At 41.8% G+C, this 19,654-nt stretch overlaps 2 protein-coding genes across 2 annotated transcripts; one reads left to right on the top strand and one right to left on the bottom strand.

Annotated features, from left to right (window-relative positions):
- Window positions 1–1,456: 1,456 nt before the first annotated feature.
- nrde2 (NRDE-2, necessary for RNA interference, domain containing) lies at window positions 1,457–12,580 on the bottom strand. Its single transcript, XM_020084962.2, has 19 exons — window positions 12,422–12,580; window positions 11,042–11,126; window positions 10,605–10,811; window positions 10,353–10,493; window positions 9,203–9,471; window positions 8,867–9,093; window positions 8,027–8,251; window positions 7,298–7,487; window positions 6,418–6,551; window positions 5,964–6,084; window positions 5,680–5,852; window positions 5,372–5,543; window positions 5,033–5,253; window positions 4,433–4,919; window positions 3,172–3,542; window positions 2,863–3,002; window positions 2,493–2,634; window positions 2,007–2,078; window positions 1,457–1,834 (listed from the first exon to the last, which is right to left on the bottom strand). The coding sequence occupies exons 1-19, from the start codon at window positions 12,480–12,482 to the stop codon at window positions 1,709–1,711; spliced, it is 3,564 nt and encodes a 1,187-aa protein (XP_019940521.2). The 5' UTR covers window positions 12,483–12,580; the 3' UTR covers window positions 1,457–1,708.
- Window positions 12,581–14,250: 1,670 nt separating this feature from the next.
- On the top strand, window positions 14,251–18,620 carry LOC138412264 (tubulin beta-4B chain). Its single transcript, XM_069535757.1, has 7 exons — window positions 14,251–14,405; window positions 14,583–14,691; window positions 15,296–15,406; window positions 15,618–15,862; window positions 15,979–16,301; window positions 16,389–16,733; window positions 16,866–18,620. The coding sequence occupies exons 1-7, from the start codon at window positions 14,349–14,351 to the stop codon at window positions 17,011–17,013; spliced, it is 1,338 nt and encodes a 445-aa protein (XP_069391858.1). The 5' UTR covers window positions 14,251–14,348; the 3' UTR covers window positions 17,014–18,620.
- Window positions 18,621–19,654: the final 1,034 nt, after the last annotated feature.

Raw genomic sequence — 19,654 nt, 5'->3', positions numbered from 1 at the left:
ATTTATTATTTCACCAATGTTGAAATAAGATGTATCATTGCAGGTTATAAATTGTATATGCAAATTTATTTTAAATTTAAAGAGCCAAGTGAAATGAAGTAGTAGATTATGAGTCCTTTATGAATTGAAAAACATATTCACAAGTTTTATTAAGATAATTTGTTGTAAAGTATAGTGACTGTTCACCTCCAAAGAACAAGTGGCACTGATCGCATGTATCAGCACGCACAGCAACACGGACACTGGCGGACTATTTTGCCTTACGCTGAGTTTTATCAAAGCGGAAGGATACGTTCTAAACGTCGCGTCAGGCGGCACCGGGGAAGTTGCGGTGGAGTTTTTGAGAGGCGGACTCTGATTGGACGGAGCGAACCCGCAATATTCTGCACGCTGTACAAAAGCCGCTGATTGGCCAGGGCGGATCTGCAATGCGTCAAACCACGGCGCGGCAGAGGAGGCAGGAGGGAGAGTCTCCGCGCTGAGTGGAGAAGAAGAGGGCACATGATGGAGGAGGAGGACACATGATGGAGGAATAGGTCACATGGTGGAGGAGGAGGACACATGGTGGAGGAGGAGGACACATGGTGGAGGAAGAGGACACATGATGGAGGAAGAGGACACATGGAGGAGGCAGGGGGAAAACCTCCTGGTTATTCTCAGGTGTTTGCAAATACAGCCCTGAACCCCAGAGGGAGTGTTTCTGGGTAAACATCAAGACACTCGGGCCAAATGAGGCAGATTTCCTAAAGTTTAAAAATTATTATTCTATTCTAAAGAACTTTGAACAAAGTCAGACTTTGACATGTTTTACAAAAAGTCTATGGAGCAGAGTGAAGTTAGAAAACTTTGTGCTCATCCTACCTGGTTTATCTGCAGTGAAGATTTAACAGGCAATGTTTATTATTAAATTAACCAGAATTCACTTTATTACTGTTCATGTGTGTGGTTTATATATACGTTTGAATGATTTACTGAACTGCTGTTGTTTTTTCATACATTGCATGTCACCTGTTAAACAACCAACAATCTTCAGAAAACCTTTCAAAATAAATGCTCTGTAATTCAGCATTGCAGTAAAAAATGAACGTTTTGCTTTAACTCTCACTGCAAAGGTGGTGATTCTAGGAATGTTGCTGCCATCATGGAGATCAGCGTCGCAAGATGCCTGTTCATGAAATTCGACACTGCGCTTCCCTAGGCCATTGTCTATACACACAGCAAGTGTGAAGCTGATGAGATGAACGGTTTGCAAGTTATGCATTCTACATACAGACAGGCAGGCAGACGTTTGTGGATTACTAGGAAGATATCTGTTCAATGAAAATCAATGAATTTTCATCTTTTTTGTGTCTTGTTACACTGACTTATTACAGTACATCTAATTTGAGTTGAAACACAGACTTTCCACCTAGATGTGTGTGCACTCTGCGCATAAAAAGATCTACATGAACGAGAATCATATTTATTGACATTGTTTTATTGGCTGTGAAAATAAAGCATCTTCAGATATTATGTACAAAGGATGGCTCTTCATCCGTCTTTGGATAAAAATGTTAAAAATTCATTGTTCAATACAGCAGCTGTTAGTGTGTGTGAGTATCTAACTTTGTGTGTCTGCTTTTCTTAACAAGTGTGCCAATATGTGGGTTGGCATGTTGCCAGAAAAGCAAACTCAAAGTGAGTACTTGACCAATGTGTGTGTGTGTGTTTAGTCTTCCAGTAGTATATCCAGTTCTTCCAAAGGCAGTCTGAGTCGCAGCTCTTTCTCTGTCATCAGATCTACAAACTCCTGCAGCCTCTCGGGGAACAGTTGTACCGCATCCATGTACAAACCCTGATATCACACACACACACACACACACACCAAATCCAAATTTACATTAATACACACCCACACAAACAAGGAGAAAGAGAAAGACAATTATTTTTTGAATGTACAATTTAAAAAAGAAGTAGACAGGGATCAGCTGCTGTTAGAAAATACCACTTTAATGTCTGTGTCTCACCTTGGCCCAGGGAATATTCTGTAAGGCCTTATAGAAGATCCCTGTGGCTTTATCCACCTTCCCTTCTGACACCTATAAACATACACACACAGGACTTTACTGAAGTTCAATATTTGCAATGAAACGCTCACACTGAACAAAGTGAGTCTGTATAGGAATGGTCTGTGTGGGATAGTTCTTATACCTATGAGAAAAAATGTGGTCCCTAAGGTCAGAGATTAAAAAGTTGAATCACATGGGATCTTACACAAACAGTAGGTGTTTAAAAGAGCAAACTTTTTTTTGTTATGATATATATATATATATATATATATATATATATATATATAAAATATTAATATTCAAGAGGATAATTGACTGAGGGGATCAGGCTTGTGCACATGCTTCTATCACTAGTGTAGAATAGGAAATTAGTTTAAGTTATTGGAGCATCCCCACAAGAGAAGTAAACATGTGTGTGCATGTGTGTGTTGTTTGCCATCTCACCAGGAAGTACATATACATCCTCCAAAGTAAAGGACAGCGTGCACCCATATCTGTTGCTATGGCGTTTTCAAACAGTCCACGGATACGGTTGCTGAGGCCATTCTCTGGCAGGATAGGTAAGGTAGCGTCATTGCGACAGGACCTGTAGAGACAATATTATGTTTATTATGTGTCTCTGATGTAGTTTTTCTATAGTTAACAGGAGGTTGTGTGAATTCTGAAAGCATATTTGTGAAAACCCTCTTGGCCTATCACACGAGAAAGAAAGATTAAACCATGATCATAACAACTTGTCAGCATTTTTTAGTTCACTCCAGTATAACATGAGTCCAGAGAAAACCCCACAACTACCCATCATGCATTCTGTTACCTCTGAGCAGCATCCACCAGCTGCTTCCTTTGTTGTTCAGTAACAATGGCAAAGAGGCGTGGAACCAGACTGCTGCTTCCCCTGGTTACAGATTGAAAAAAGCGGCGTGCCCTGCCAGCGCTATGGTAACGGTTCTCCACCTGAAAACAGGTCGCCTGAAGGTCATTATGCTGCGATAAACATTTAAAGATTCTGTGCAGAACAGGTGGAATAAGCCAGAGAAGAAACAAATAGCTCATGCCTAACACCTTAATAGTTGAATGATTTATGATTTGATTTACTTTGGTATCTTATCAAGCCACAACTTACCTGTGCATATATGCTCCAGAGAGGGGCGCTGCCAGGCCAGGTTGAGAGGGCAGAGGTCAGCATTTGTCTCAGTGTTGCCAGTGGAAACACACTGATGCTGTTGTGGTATCTGAGCAAGGCTGCCTGCTGTTCTGCCAATACCTGACATTCAAAGGCTAGCTTGCGAACATGGCTGGAATCAACTTCAGGGTTGGCTTCCTCATCACCCTTAAATTGCTTGTCTAGGGTGCGATGCAGTGCCTCCATCTTTTCTCTGGCCTGGCTGTAGACAGCGTTAGCAGCTTGGATGCCCACTGTCAGGTACTGGAACAGAGCGTAGCAGCCTACCAGACCACTCAGCCTCAGCTTCTCTCCAAGCAGGTCCTCTTGACCTAGTGGTGGAAATAATATGATTAGGGAATGAATCAAAGTAATAACTGATTCAACTGGGTCCTGTATTTAAAGGAAAATGACTTTATTGCTACCATTCAGTTTAATAATTACTTTTCAAATAATTCCACTAATGTATAATTTGTATACCAACCTTTTTGACATAGCCTACCAGTGTGTAACTAAATACTGTACTTTATGTTACGTATTATACATATTTATATTTGATTTGATCTGATTTTGAATCTCTACAAGTGGGTTTTCATGGCCTGCAAAGTTGATTAAACACTATTACATGGGAGGAACTAAATATATGAACTCAAAACTATGGCATGGTATGTTTGATAATAGCATTTTCAAACTAAAACAATGTATGTCCAGTCAATTTGAATCCATGTCCATACTGACACATCTGAAAATGCATATGTTGTGACCACCACATACACTGGGCATGTCTGTGTTGGTAAAAACAGGAATTGCTCTAAGAATAGAAAGAATAGCTCATCTCCTACACATGTGAGTAGTCGTGAAAATGAAAATGATGATGATGCAGAATTGAACAGCTCAGCAGCTGTTAGTAAAGACAACAGGGTCAGCAATGCATGTAATTAATTATCCATGTTGTGTTCTATACTGGTAGTCAAGGCTGATGCCGGTTGTTTTCTTCCAAAAAACACATGAACAAACAATGGACACATCTGTAGTCACACTGGTTAAAAACTCATTTGGTCTTTGGTCCTCACAGAGGTGATGTAAGTATGGATTTGTATATTGAGTAGGAAAGAGAGATCTGATCACAAGTGATCACAGGAGACACATTCAGGACACATTGTAATGCCAGGTGTTAACACCATGCATGAGCAGGGCCTCAGATATTAGTGAGAAAATGTACCTTTCTTGTTGGTCTGAAGGTTGTTGGGAACTTGGTCCAGTGCTGACAAGCTGGCTGTCAGAGCCTGCTCGTAAGTCCTCCTGGCTTTCAAGACAGCTACTGGGGAGAGGGAGTCGGAGGATGAAGAGGAGGTTCCTTCTGCTAACCTGGTTAGGACCAGCACAGCTGGGGACATAGTTACATCAGTTTGTCCGCCTCCTTGCACCCCTGCCTGGTCCTCCACCTCCAGCTGGGACCACAGCAGACACAGCTCACAGAGGGTTGGGCTACTTAACCCTTTGCTTCCCCCAATCGTTGTGGCCGTGGAGAAGACTTTGCGAGCTTCGTCCAGGTTTCCCAGCATCCATTCCAGGTGAGCATACTCCCGCCACAGCACCAACGAGGAGCGGTTGTCGGGTTCTTTAAGCAGTCGCTTGGCAACCCGCTTGCTGCTCTTTCCTTGAGGACGGAGACGTTTTTTGTTGCCACTGCATAAGCAGCGCAAGACCTGATGAATGCAAAAATACAAATAACTAGTGCCAAGGTTCATCACATTTCTGACCTGAAAAAATATTTTGAACGAAATACTTTTTTTTTCTTTATAAATGAACCAATTCTTACCTTGAGTTTCTCGTACTGCATCCAACTGAGAGACAGAACTGCTCGGTGGTGGAGAGGAAGGACGAGTTGGACCATATTGAACACGTTGGTGACAAACCTCTCGCCCTGCTTTCCAAGCCCCACCCATTTCCTGGTTCCCTGAAGGGTGGTCATGTGACCTACAGAGTTAACGCCGGGTTCAGGTAGGTTGAAGGAGGTCATAGGACGCTGGAGCTCATTACCTAGGATGTAACATGAAGCCAGATTTGTCATCGCCTTCATCTCACTATGATTCACACTTGATCGTTATATATATATTTTTTTTAAGTTTGCATTTTTGTTCCTTTTGTGTCATTTTACCCTGAGTGAGCAAAGAGAGGCTCTCCAGCAGCAGGCCAGGCTGACAGGGGGCAGGAGAGATAACAGAATCTACAGGCAGCCCCAGGAATGACAGGAAATGAAGAAGAAAACGTAACTGGAGCTCTGGTGAAGACAGACAAATCAGGGATGGACCAATGTCATCAAATAAAACCTAGAATTGGAGAGACAGACAGAAAGAGACTTTAGATACAATTTAATTAGATATCATGTAAGTGTAACGTAAGAACAGATGGACTAAGAAGGATTTCCATCCATCTTTCTATGTCTGTGTGTACAGCAGTATGTACTTGTCTGTCAGGGTCGTCACAGTCCTCTTCTGATTGGCCCTTGGCTTTGTCTGGACGCCAGGGCAGCCACTGAGCTGCTTCACGAGAACACTCCACATCGAGCCACACCGTCCCTCTGGGCTGGCTCCGATCCTTCACCTCCTCCTCGTCTTCCTCCTCCTCCTCTTCCTCATCTGGTGGACACGCAAAAGTGTTGCTTAGTTTCTTGTTGTTCTATCTATTTCAGGATTCACATCAAGGCTCAGTATAATTGTGCGTATAATAATTGTGTGTGTGTGTTTTACCTGCACTGGGCTGAAGCCATCCCCCACGCTCTTGTTGGAGCATCCACGCTTTCCAGCCTCTGGCCCCAAATTCCCCAACCCTTGCCTCCCCGCTGTCCCAGAATGGTTCGAAGAACTCCACCTGCACATGCAGACACAAATAAAGACACAGCAAACTACAAGACCCCATTTCCTCCTTATTTAGATTACTGGAGCACCAGTATATGTCCCTTTGTATGTCTATAACAAGTTTATACTCCTTGACTTCAATATTTATCGACTGAAAAAAGACAAATCCAAGTGACACATATTTAAACAGCTCTACATAAAATAATCCTCAAAGTTACACAGAGAAAAGGTTTGCTGGTCCTGACTTTTACATGTAAGTTAAACATTTTTGGAAATAAGTGTATTCCTTTTTTGGAGCTATATGATTTCATATTTCATAAACTTTGTTGCAGACAATCAAACAAACCTGCTGTTTGGTGGACAGTTTTCGTACACTGTCAGGTTTGTAAAACGTAAAGTCGATCATGGCCTGAAACAGAGAAATCGCCTTCTCCGAGTGACCAGACTGACGCAGGAAATGACACTGCTGGGTGAAGATATCTGCACAGAAAGATACAAATAGGCAAAATGACAAACACATTGTATATAAGCATTGAGCTTTCAGACAAATGTTTTACTCTACTAAAACAAATGAGAGTATGATGTCAAGTGTGTTCAATTGTACATTTCTGTGTGAGTTGATGGTTTCCCTGTTATGACAGAAGCAGGGGATAAAACTGGTCTGACAAGTTTAGCTGCTTTCAGACATGCACTTGAAACTCCAGACATTCTTCAGAGGGGTTGTATGTGAGAACGCAAATGTCTGAGTGAGAGGCTCTGTACTTTCTCAGGCGTTTCTTCCGCCAGGACACAAGAAAAAACTCCAGAGAATGTCCGAGTGAGCTCATGTGAGAACACTGCAGATTCTCCACATGAATCGCCGCGAGCAAGTGAGTGTGTTGGTGACGTTTCTAACATGGGACAGATGCACAAATCAAAAAAAATACTAAAAGAATTAAAATATCTTGTATAGGATGTCAAAAGAGCTTTTGGTGACAAGGGCCGACACTAGTGTCCATGTACTGTGAGCAGAATCGTGTGATCTGGCAGAATTAATAAGTTGCATTCTGCCTCTGCGGAACGCGTTTGACCAGAGAATCTCCTGCTGTGTTGTTCATACATGAAAGACAACCTCCAGGGAAAGTGCGTACACTGTTGTGTGGACATTCTGTGCAGTTCATGTCTGAAAACTATTTGTGTAACTGTTTTCCACTCAGTCTTTCAGAGATCAAAAATAAACCTGTTACCCAACATATCCTCCTCAATCCCTGGCAGGGCTGGGTGAGAGACCATGCTGCCATCCTGCACGGCACTGAGCGTGCTTAGACACTTCCCGTAGGCAGAGTTGACCTTTGACACAGTGAAGTTGCTGAAGTAGCTCTGGGTGAAGAGCAGATACTCCCTCCACAAGGGGGCACTGTTTGGATGGAGGAACACCTGGTGTGCAATAGATAAAACACAAGTTAACTTCATTAGAATGACTGAAAGAATAGGTCACACATTTAGGCACTGGTCAATTCCTTCTGCTCTGATTTGGACATAGACTGTTTACAAAGATGGAGCGACATGGCAGCTTCCAAATGTGAAGCCAAATCCTCTTGATCGCCCCCTGGTGGCTGCCTGCAGTGTAAGTCATAAACCCTGCCTCCTCCATGTTAGTTGATGGGACATGTTAAATAAACTTTTCTCAAAAATGGTTTCTGTCATTTTAGGTATAGTTCTTATCACACTGATGTTTGTTCAAGTCTGAATTTCCCCAGTGAGTTTGGTTTTGATTAGTTATTTGATGCAGACAAACGTTGAAAGAGCAAGAGCATATCTGGGATAGTTTAGCTTCATCTTGGTAGAACAGGAGGAGGTTGAGATGCATTATCCATCTTTATATAAAGTCTACGGTTTGGACCAAGGTAAACAAACCACACCTAGAGTGTGCTGCATTGCATGTAGTTTACGGAAACACATGACTGTAGACTGACCAGTTTCTTCCACTCTTTAGACAGAACCGAGGGCTCCCAGAGCTCCTGGCAGATCCGGAGCCTCTCCAGCTGCAGAGCTATGGAGGTGGGGTTGGTTTCCACAGCGCGCTCTGCGATGCACAGCTTTTTATCCAGGACTGCTCGGTAGGAGGACTTGCGGCGCTCAGTCGAATGGCTGCCCTGTTGTTCCTCCTCGCCTCCAAACTCTGCTGAACTCAGCTCATCCTAGAGAGCCAGAGAGAAGATGAGGAAGATTAGAGGTGATGATGCACAGGAATAATCAGAAAGATGACTGTGTTGTTGAAAAGCAACAATAATAATAACTTCATTCATAGAGCACTTTTTAACACAAAGTCCAATGCTGTGTTTAAATACGGAAGGAAGGGCATGAATAATAATGGTAATAATGATAATAGACATACACAGCCAATAATATTCTGGTACCCAAGTAAATTTAGGAATATGCCTTCCAAAAAAAGTATGTATACAACTGTTGCACACATCACATGTCACAGATAGAGATGCCCTGACACATTCCCTGTTGTGGTCTTTACCTGGGAATTGTCGACAATTAGACAAATATATAGCCTAATTGTTTAATACTGTCATGGGCAAATTCTGAAAGTTAGAAATAAAATTTGTCTTAACACACTGAACCCTGAGGGAGCTGGCACTACCTCAAACACTGAGTACAGTACTTCCACACACCACTGCTACATCTGGGGAAACCACACAAAAGTATTGAAACATTTACATTCATACAAAAATAAACATACTGTACTGTACACCCTCTCCGTTGATAGCTGATTATAATACAGGTGAGAAGTAGAGCCATCATACCTGGTAACGTATGAATTGTATCCACAGCTGTGTGTCTGACGGCTGTTCTCTGAGCTGCCTGTTGAACTCCTCAGTTCTCCTGACCATTAGCATAGAGCTCTCCCCTGTGTGTCCGTCCGGTTTCTGCTGCTCTGTCTGCTCCTGCTGTCCCTTCCCCTGCAGCCAGAGGGCCGTGGAGGAGTCGTACACACCCAGAGGATTTACTGATGATGTCTGCACTCTGTCAACTGCATTGAAAAATGATGGGGTCAAGGTTTAATGTATGGATTAAAATGACATGGGCAGTGTATGTAAATATGTTTCTTTCTCAAAATACGTTGTGACTAAATCTGTTACCTGTCTGTCCTCCATTGTTCTCTCCCTCATGATCACCCAGAGGGAGGAAAGTGGTGGCACTGATGACATCACGACAATCAGGACTCTTTGGTAAAGTAGGAAGAGCACATTGGGACCTCAGCAGCTGGCAACTGACTGCAGAGAAGTATCTGTCTGCTGCTTTCTTCTTGTCTCTGCCTTTCTGTTTCTTATTCGATTCCGACTCCTCCCAGCTGACTCCCTGTCGGCGAAGGTCCAGACCCAAGGATGAGCTGCCTTTCCTCTTATACCTGGAACACACACGGTTTCAAAACTGCAATTCCAGTTCATGCAAGATTAAAATTTTTCTCTTCCTAAGGCTGAAGATCAAGCGAGCCCTTCCTATTCTGAATAGTGAGTGGTTTTAAATATACTGTGAATAGGCAAATACTGTAATTTGCATGAGCAGGGATAGTCACTAAGGCTGAGTCCACACTGCTATGTTTTCATTTAATAATGCATGAACTCTGCTTTAGAGCCGCTGAAAAGGAGAAGTTTGGAAAAACTTCTGGCTTTGTTTAAAGGTTCAGTGTGTAAGATTTATGTGAAAGAGATTTTTGACAGAAATTGAATATAAAATAATCCTAGTGATGTTTTCCACTGGTGTGTTTCATCTAAATTGTATGAATTGTTGTTTTCTTTATCATAGAATCGACTCTATATGAAAAAACTTTATATTTACATAGAGGGGGGTCTTCTGTGTGGAGGCCGCCATCTTTTTTACTGTCGTCCAAACTGAACAAACCTTTTGAGTTTTCATGACAACTGAAGTTCACCACAGGTTTTCTTTCATGTTGGGAAGTGGAGGGTGAGATGAGAAGAATTCAGCTGCAATATGCAACTTAAAATGATCCTACTGCTTATATAGAAGACCAGCCATTATTTGAGCAATCTTTTTACTACAGCACATGCATGTCTTCCCATTTCCACCAACATGTGCTACCCAGTGTACGTACGTAAGCGATGTGTTCTTAGGCATGTTTGTATAGACGGGGATTAAAACTGATGTGGAGCAAATACACTTTTGTGGTCAGATATTGACTTGGTTTTAAAATGAAAACGTAGCAGCATGGATGTAGCCTAAGAGAGAAAAATGTCACAACAGTATGCATAGGGTGCAAAGTGTATGTACCTCGCTACATCTCCTCTGTACAGGGACTTATACGTCCAGTTGGCTGGGTCTGGTTTACGGTCCACACAGAAGTTATGCTCTGTGGGCGACTGGAGGTCATCTAACCAGGAGAAATGATTTGCTATTGCAGCAGCCTTTGATCTGTAACAGTGGATACACACACACACCATCAAAAAAATGACAAAACAAAAGTCAGCCAGTGCCACTGTGTATAAAACTAAGAGTGTAATGTAAATGTGTGTTTGTCTATACCTATCTGCCTCTTGCTCCCTTTTGAGATCACTGGGGTAGGTGGTTTCAGAGTCTGACCCACTGCTGCCTGAATACCTCCCACTCTTCTTTTTGTGTTTTTTCTTCTTCTTCTTCTTCTTTTCACTCTTCTTCCTCTTCTTTTTGGATGGCACATTATCCTCTTCTTCTTTTATCTCCTCGTCCACAGAACTCACATCTCTGCTTAGACTGAAAGGTGGATTCATGAGGTTAGAACACATTAAAATTTCAAGCAGAAGCAAACGATTTGCACATTTTCAATATAGTATCTTGAGTACTCGTTACAAGAAAACAAATTGAATAATTAACTTTATTTAACAAGTTTCTTAAGGTACAGAGGGAAGTACACAAAATCAAGAAAAGGCAAACAGAGACATGCATGATGATATTGGAATTTGAAAGATGCAACTTTTTTTTACCTTTTCTCCTTCTCCTTTAAAAACCGACCGTGAAGAGAGAAGGCATCTCCGGTCTGAAAACTTTTATTGCTCAGCCAGTCTAATTCTAAAGGGAGAGAGTGACCAAGAAAAGAGAATCAGGACGATTGTTGGATCATGATGATGATTATCAACCCCTGATTAATGTTAATATGTGCAGTGTAGCATCATGGTTGTGACAGGGGTTTTTAATTGTGTGTGGAAACAAACAGCTCTATGGGATACATTTCTATTCTCTTACAACTGAGAAGTCAAATTGACTTCAGTTGTACCTGCAGTGTAAATGGGCCTGAAACCAAACCCAGTTAATACGCCTTCATGTCTTCTTGGGGCAGACAAGCAAGACTTCTCAATGTTACATGTAAAGGTCACGACTGAAACATAATAAAACCCAGATTATTGAGACACAAGTGTTTTGTGTGTGATAGACAAATAGTCTGACGGTGTTCCAATGAAAAAACACAATGTAGGAGGAATGTTATGTAAAAGTTATAGTTATAAACACCAAAGTCTATTTTTTGATTAAGGTATTTTTTATTTTTCAAATATGTACCAAAAGAAAAGAGGGTAGGAGAGTCAAGTTCCTGTCCATCCCCTCAGAATGCCCCCCTCTCCCAAATACTGGTCGGTGATTAATTTTTTATACATCCATGAAACGAAACTTATATTAATACATTGAAGTGAAAGAGCAGATATAAATATTAATAACAATGATAAATAGCTGAAGGGAAGAAAAAAGGGCGGGTCATTTCAGTAGCTGCCATGCATTCTACAAAGATAATAAATGGTTGCAGAGAGACATAAAGTTTTCTGGTGGACCCCCTAATGGTGACCTAATGGTGATGGTCTAAGTAACCTCTCTGATCCAGTACATGTTGGAGGAAAGCATCCTTCCATTAGAACAAAATAAGCCTTCTGGTCAGCAAAATACCATTATATTCAAATGGTAACCAGTAAAAAAGCATCCAAACAATGCAATGAAAGGAGATTGTCTCAAAGACAGATGCAACCTGGGACATAACCAACACATGTAGCAGTGTGCAGGAGCCTGCTGGTATCGATCTCATGCCCGACCACAACCTGACTTTATCTTAGATCATCTCTCTTCCAGTGAGGACGCTGCTCTACTTCAAACTGAACCTCAGTGAGTCACTTGGAGAATGACTGAATTCTCTGTGTGATTATTTCATCTAGGTCGGTTTCCCATGTTAGCTCATCAGTTGTCATTCAGCTCCGATCACACGACGCTAATACGAGCTAGCTTGTGGCTAATCAGTTCGATCCCCTCTCTATAATGACAACACGGTATCAATGCGACAAACAACTGACATTTCAACGCGGGCTACACGACGGTGTGTTCACCTCTGGACGAATCTTCAACTTTATCACTCGAGGTTTCTGCAAACGCTGGAAACAGAGCCATGGCGGAACGTAAACAGTCGCAGGGATATGACGTCACCGGCAGCAGCCGGTTCACTGAAAATAAAATGTGTCAAATTATATTTATATTATATAATTTATATATATATTATATATAAAAATATATAGATTATATTTGTAACCTATAAATTCTGTATCAGCAAACTCAAACTTAAAATTATTCACTTAAAGTCAAGATGCATTTTATATTATCAATCCCAAATGTAAAATTTATTTTAAATGTTATGAGCTAATTTCTATAATCCTCAAAGATAACATTGTGAAATCTAATGCATTTTTGAAAAACACATATATTCTTTTTTTTGTTGCTCATATCTGGTTTGTAGAGACTAATTGGCCAAAATTATTATTGGGCGTAAATTGAATGAATTATTTGATGGGTGGCTTCAGACACTTATCATAATGGCATCATTTGAAATGTTAAGTACTTAGAAGTCCCTTCATTAAATTGTAAAAGTAACATGAGTGTTATCTTAATCCGCTAAGAAGAAAATATGTTTTACGAGAATATACAAATTTAGATGACAATAAGAGATTGACAATTTAGGGCTTCAGTAGAGAATCTTATTTCAAAATCTTGGATGACATTATTCTATCTCATAAAAAGTTGCATAACAGCATTCAGTTGTAATTATACGTGTGGATTGTGTGTAACCTTAGAACAACATTCCTTCCAGTATGAATGGATCTCTGGCCAAGTTTTCATTGTTGGCTTCCATCCAAAGGTGTAACGTTGCACCCAGGGACTGACAGGTGAAGCTGGAGTAACACGTAGAACTTACTAAATAATCTGACTGTATTTTGTAGCAGTTTTATGTGACAATAAAAGTAAACAATGAATTAATTGAATACTAATAAATCCATTGAATTGTAGGAGGAAACAAATTTGTGCATCAGGTGAGATAATTTCATAACGCTCTCCACCAAACATTTGTGTAATGGGAGCTACAACAATTATTTCTTCGCCCTTGCAAAATCTAGAGTGAAAGATTATTTGAATAGCCTCCTTATCATCGAATAATCGTGAATTCACACTGAACTGTCCTTACAACATATTTTTATAAATGTCTAATATGAGAAGAATATTTTGTGTCATCACATTGTCATGTTCAAGGCGCCTAATATATAATAGATCGGGCAACTGAGCTCAAACTGCTGCCACCCACTATACAGCAAGGCAGGAGGGGGAAAAGAATGTGTAGCTGATAATATAAAAAATATTAACAGCAAAACCTAATTGAAGGACTGATGCATCGTTGGTAAAATGGGCCCCTGCCATTAAAACTACTCCAGTTAAAACTACTATTGTAGTCAATACTTTAATACACAGTATGTTTTCAATTCTGTCCCCAGAGTTATTCTGACTTAAATCAGACCACACCTAACATCAACATTTGGAACAGAGTGATTCTCGTTATTGTTCATTCTCAGTCTCTTCTTTTTCTTCTGTCATGACTTATGTCCTCCGGGATTTATGAAGATAAGTTAGATTTTTTAGTTGCTGGGTTTCAATCGTAACTTAAACTGTGCACACGCGCGTGCACGAGAGAAAGTGGACCGTTTGGAGCGTTTCTGCCTCGAACGATGTGTTTGCGATCTACTTTGTGTTACCAAGACAACTGAGCTCTCCCAGGGCGCCATCCAATCAGAACTCCACACTAAGTTTCATCGACCAATCACGTTCCCGGATTGTTTTGATCGACAGTACCTTGCTCCAATCGCGTTGATCGCCCGCTGTCAGTTGTCAGCGCTCCTGCTTGCCGCGGTCAGTCCGTCACTTGGAGTCAGTACAACCGAGAAGAACCAGTCCGTCAGTCCGTCAGTCCGCAAGTTTTTAACTTCGACCACAATGAGGGAGATCGTGCACCTGCAGGCCGGCCAGTGTGGAAACCAGATCGGAGCCAAGGTTTGAAAACGAAAAAAGATTCTAAAGTGTAAAAGAGCGCGAATGTAAAAATCTGGACTGGCTGCTGAACTAGGTTACCTGGCGATCAAGCTAATGAAGTGAAGTTTGACTCGCAAGGACAGGTCATGTTAGCTAGCCGGCTAATTTAACCCCTGACGTTTGTTCTCCTCTGTCCAGTTCTGGGAGGTGATAAGCGACGAACACGGCATCGATCCGTCCGGGACGTACCATGGAGATAGCGACCTGCAGCTGGAGCGAATCAATGTCTACTACAACGAGGCGACAGGTTAGCGCCACTTTTCCAACGGTTCTCCAGCCACAGTTCGATCATCTCATCTCCACCAGAGTCAATGTAATTCAATCCCACAGTACCCCGACCATCCAGCAGGGGGGGCCTAATCCCACGGGCCCGTCCTGACTCGCCCTCCTAGTTACTGTCACCGTTTCTATGATACAACAAATCAACAAACCCACACCTAACATTGTTAGCTCACACAAATATGACGATGTTAGCTTTAACTTTATATAGCATTCATTAGGCTGCACGTAAGGGAGCGATCCACATGTGTTGTATTATACAGGCTGCAAATTAAAGTTTACGTACAGTTTTGATTTTTAGTTTGTCACTCTGTGCTTTGCTGCCTTGTCTTGCCATCCACATTTTAAAACATTAAATTATACTTAAAACCTATTAAGTTGAGACTTGAAGTTATCATTTCACGTGGATAGTGACTTTAAATCAATAGAAAGGGACAGAGTTGAAAACATACTGTGTATTAAAGTATTGACTCCAATAGTAGTGATTGAAAAAGAAGGGAGCGATCTTTACTTTACCCATTGTTTGTGTAAACTATCTGTCATATTCATAATCTTGTGCCCGTCACCACCAGGTGGGAAGTATGTCCCTCGTGCAGTGCTGGTGGACTTGGAGCCAGGAACAATGGACTCTGTGAGGTCGGGTCCTTTTGGCCAGATCTTTAGACCAGACAACTTTGTCTTTGGTGAGATTTTAAATTTATCTGTAAAACTGAAAATGAGTTGATTTCCACAACTTTGCGAGAATACAGAAGCCAATCATTTTCCATATATGCATTGTTCATTGCAAGTAAGAGGTGTTTAGTTCACAAAATACTAGGAAGTCATATTGCAAATTGATGAGGAAGGTTTTGACTATACAGCTGTGATACAAGCCTGTATTTGCATGTACCACAGGCCAGAGTGGGGCAGGTAATAACTGGGCTAAAGGTCACTACACTGAAGGAGCTGAGCTGGTTGACTCTGTCCTGGATGTGGTGAGGAAGGAGGCAGAGAGCTGCGACTGCCTCCAGGGCTTCCAGCTCACACACTCCCTGGGTGGAGGCACTGGCTCTGGCATGGGCACGCTGCTCATCAGCAAAATCCGAGAGGAGTATCCGGACCGCATCATGAACACTTTCAGCGTGGTGCCTTCGCCCAAGGTACACCTCACTCATTCAAATGTTATCAGATGCTGCTCTACCTGTTTCCTCTATGCTCTAATGGTGTTCCTGCTTCCTCCCTTTGTCTCCTCTTTCCCTTCACTCCCTCTCTCCAGGTTTCAGACACCGTGGTGGAGCCCTACAATGCCACCTTGTCTGTCCACCAGCTGGTTGAGAACACAGATGAGACCTACTGCATTGATAATGAGGCCCTGTATGACATCTGCTTCCGTACACTGAAACTCACTACACCCACCTATGGTGACCTCAACCACCTTGTCTCAGCCACCATGAGCGGGGTGACCACCTGTCTGCGCTTTCCTGGCCAGCTCAATGCTGATCTGAGGAAACTGGCTGTCAACATGGTGCCCTTCCCCAGGCTGCACTTCTTCATGCCAGGCTTTGCCCCCCTGACCAGTCGGGGCAGCCAGCAGTACAGGTAGAGAGGCAGGAGTCCGTATCTGACCAGCAGTTGGTATTTTACTTTATTTTGAATCTTACTTGAGAATGATCTGTCTTCTTCTAGGGCACTGACAGTTCCTGAACTCACCCAGCAGATGTTTGATGCCAAAAACATGATGGCTGCTTGCGACCCACGCCACGGGCGCTACCTTACTGTCGCCGCCATCTTTCGGGGTCGCATGTCTATGAAGGAGGTGGACGAGCAGATGTTGAACGTGCAAAACAAGAACAGCAGCTACTTCGTGGAGTGGATCCCCAACAACGTCAAGACGGCCGTCTGTGACATCCCTCCTCGCGGCCTCAAGATGGCCTCCACTTTCATTGGCAACAGCACAGCCATTCAGGAGCTGTTCAAACGCATCTCAGAGCAGTTCACTGCTATGTTCCGCCGCAAGGCCTTCCTCCACTGGTGAGTGAAATAAGACTGATGTCAACACAATGGGGAGAAGTTTGTGTTCTTGTGCTGGTCTGTTCTTACCCAGAATTCATACACTAACTTGATGCCCATCAATAAGTATTGACTTAACGTCCATTGTTTCAGGTACACGGGCGAAGGCATGGACGAGATGGAGTTCACAGAGGCTGAGAGCAACATGAACGACCTGGTGTCCGAGTACCAGCAGTACCAGGACGCCACTGCTGAGGAAGAGGGCGAGTTTGAGGAAGAAGGCGAAGAGGAATTGGCCTAAACAACAGCCATGACCTGTTTCTTACTATGCAAGAGTTAAGGGCTGGGAGACAAAGATTAAACAGTTAGCTCCACTGAAAGTTTTGAAATGATAACATTGAAATATTGTCCAGCCTTAATGGGAGTGCAAAGAAATTAGTGTATAACTCAGGGTTTCTGCGGGTCATTAAAAAGCATTAAAAGTCATTAAATAAATTTTGGTAAAATTAAGGCCTTAAATAGCATTAAAAAGCAATGAATTAGATTTCCAGAGGCATTAAAAATATTTTAAAAATATTTTAGATATAGGATCTACCTTGACGAAGAAAGAGGGTGCCATGCACGGACTCATTGGAAGATGAGCTGGGAGAACTGAAAAAGAAAAGGGCAGTGTTGACAGAGGTGTGCGCCAGCCTTCAGAAGGAGGCTGATCAACTCGCTGAGAAGGCCGAAAACAAATCTGGCTCAGATGATTACAAAATCTAATACTCTAAGGAGGAGATACAAGAACAAATGCCTTGAACTGAAAAATGTTGAGACAGAGTTGGAACTAAAAGCGAATGAACTAAGGCACATGCACTAATTATCATACAAAGTTAAATCCCAGTGATTTCTTTGTTACGTCAAGTACTGAACTTAATGCAAACATTATGTTCCAGCCTTCAAGTTGAAAGTTTCAGTTTTTTCCTTCACTCTCCAGACAGATCAAATTGTGGGTTGTGTATTCAGTGTCAGGACAATTTCCACAAACAAGCTTGATGGATTCTGGTACTATTTGAAATTTTGAAATATGTGCAGATAAATTTTAACATTGTAAGCTGTCTCATGAGCCATTTCAAATTCTTTATAGAGTGACAGTTTATGTCAATTATTTAGATTCTCAAATATCTTATATTATCATTGTCAAATGAAATGCTTGCAATTTAATTCAGAGTTGGATATGGATATTTTGTGTGTGTGTATATAGGTAAGTATGCACACGTATAGTATTTGCAGTTAGTCGTGGGCATTAAAAATGTTTGAAATGGCATTAAAAAGCATGAAATTAGATTTGCTGGTACCTGCAGAAACCCTGTAACTGGTTTTGGTTTATAAACGTTCGCATTCTTGCCGTTTCCTTCATTTTTTGAGTTTCTTCCATCCTGTTTTGAATATGAATGTTTCCAACTTTAGTTTCGTCTTGGTTTAACGTGTATCACCTAAATGTCACACCCCCCTGAGTAGCGTTGGCAACCATGAAACATCTGGCATGAGTCAGCAAACAAGTGGAAAAACAAACTTTGGACATATTGTTGAAATTAAAATGGCTAACGTTCCCTCTCTGTTATACACAAGTCTCAGGAAGTTCCAGTACTTGTCTTATGTTAAAATCCACCATGTCCTGTAGCAGTTTGAATCTATATATAACAGCTCAGTCCACTCATTACAGACTGACTGCTTTGTCCACTCGGTGGTGGTGTTGTGCAGTAGTGTGAGTGATCACCCTGTTTGTTCTTTTTCAAGTTCCAGGTTTAGAATGTGTTTGATGAAAGAGAATGTCACATTGGTCCGTTCAGGGCAATTTTTGCTGAATGTAACATCTATTCTGCAAGCAGAATTAAATAAATTATTTTTTTCTTGGGATTCTCACGATGTGTTTATTTCTCAGATAGGACTTATACTTTTTGAGTTAGAAGCATTTGTTTGAGGGGTGCTCTGCAGCTTCACGGGTCTCTAAGAACAGGGGGAGACAGGTGTTCCTAATCAAATCAGTGAGTATCCATAGCAACCCCATAGACACACAGAGGAAGAAGCTCCTCTTTAAATGTACTAATTTTAAAGTAAGCAAAGTTTATTTTGAAAATAAGTCCCCCCCCCCCCATTGTAAAAGAATGTTACCAAGAAACATGTAATGAGCCTTTATTTTGAAAATAAGCCCCCCCCCCCCCCCCCCCATAGTAATAGAATGTTACCAAGAAAAATGTGATGAGACTTTATTTTGAAAATAAGTCCCCCCCCCATTGCAATAGAATGTTACCAGGAAACCTGTACAGAGCCTGTTTTTTCAAAATAAAACCGTAGAGATAGTTCACTGACCTTAAAAGGAAGCCTGACGGAGGCTGGATTTTCAAAATAAACCCCCCAGATAGTTAAGGGATGTTCCTAAGAAGCCTAAAAAAGGCTGGACTTCAAAATAAAAACCGTCCCTCTGTTGCCAACCTGGATCGTGTTGTCAAAATGCAGCTTTTATACATGTCTTTCTCTCTCAGGGTCTCTGTCCTTCCTCTCAAAGGACATGTCTCTCTGTGTGGAGCAGCGTCAAAAAGGCACCCATCCAAAATGTCTCGACAGGAGAGATTTTCTAGTTGTCCTTATTGTTCATTCTCAGTCTCTTCTTTTTCTTCTGTCATGACTTATGTCCTCCGGGATTTATGAAGATAAGTTAGATTTTTTAGTTGCTGGGTTTCAATCGTAACTTAAACTGTGCACACGCGCGTGCACGAGAGAAAGTGGACCGTTGGGAGCGTTTCTGCCTCGAACGATGTGTTTGCGATCTACTTTGTGTTACCAAGACAACTGAGCTCTCCCAGGGCGCCATCCAATCAGAACTCCACACTAAGTTTCATCGACCAATCACGTTCCCGGATTGTTTTTGATCGACAGTACCTTGCTCCAATCGCGTT

Source organism: Paralichthys olivaceus, chromosome 12 (genome assembly GCF_024713975.1).
Source record: "Paralichthys olivaceus isolate ysfri-2021 chromosome 12, ASM2471397v2, whole genome shotgun sequence".
Classification (NCBI taxonomy): domain Eukaryota; kingdom Metazoa; phylum Chordata; class Actinopteri; order Pleuronectiformes; family Paralichthyidae; genus Paralichthys; species Paralichthys olivaceus.
The sequence above is the reverse complement of the archived record's forward strand: the minus strand, read 5'-3'. Positions and strand labels throughout refer to the sequence as shown.

Bases quoted from the DNA above. Each gene is read 5' to 3' on its own strand.
- nrde2 (XM_020084962.2), bottom strand. From the start codon at position 12,482: ATGGCTCTGTTTCCAGCGTTTGCAGAAACCTCGAGTGATAAAGTTGAA. The intron at 6,085-6,417 runs GTTTGTTTGATT...CTGCATGTGCAG, and splicing joins AACTGTCCACCAAACAGCAG to GTGGAGTTCTTCGAACCATT. The intron at 5,254-5,371 runs GTAAAATGACAC...GTTACATCCTAG, and splicing joins CCTCTCTTTGCTCACTCAGG to GTAATGAGCTCCAGCGTCCT.
- LOC138412264 (XM_069535757.1), top strand. From the start codon at position 14,349: ATGAGGGAGATCGTGCACCTGCAGGCCGGCCAGTGTGGAAACCAGATC. The intron at 16,302-16,388 runs GTAGAGAGGCAG...GTCTTCTTCTAG, and splicing joins CGGGGCAGCCAGCAGTACAG to GGCACTGACAGTTCCTGAAC. The intron at 16,734-16,865 runs GTGAGTGAAATA...CCATTGTTTCAG, and splicing joins CGCAAGGCCTTCCTCCACTG to GTACACGGGCGAAGGCATGG.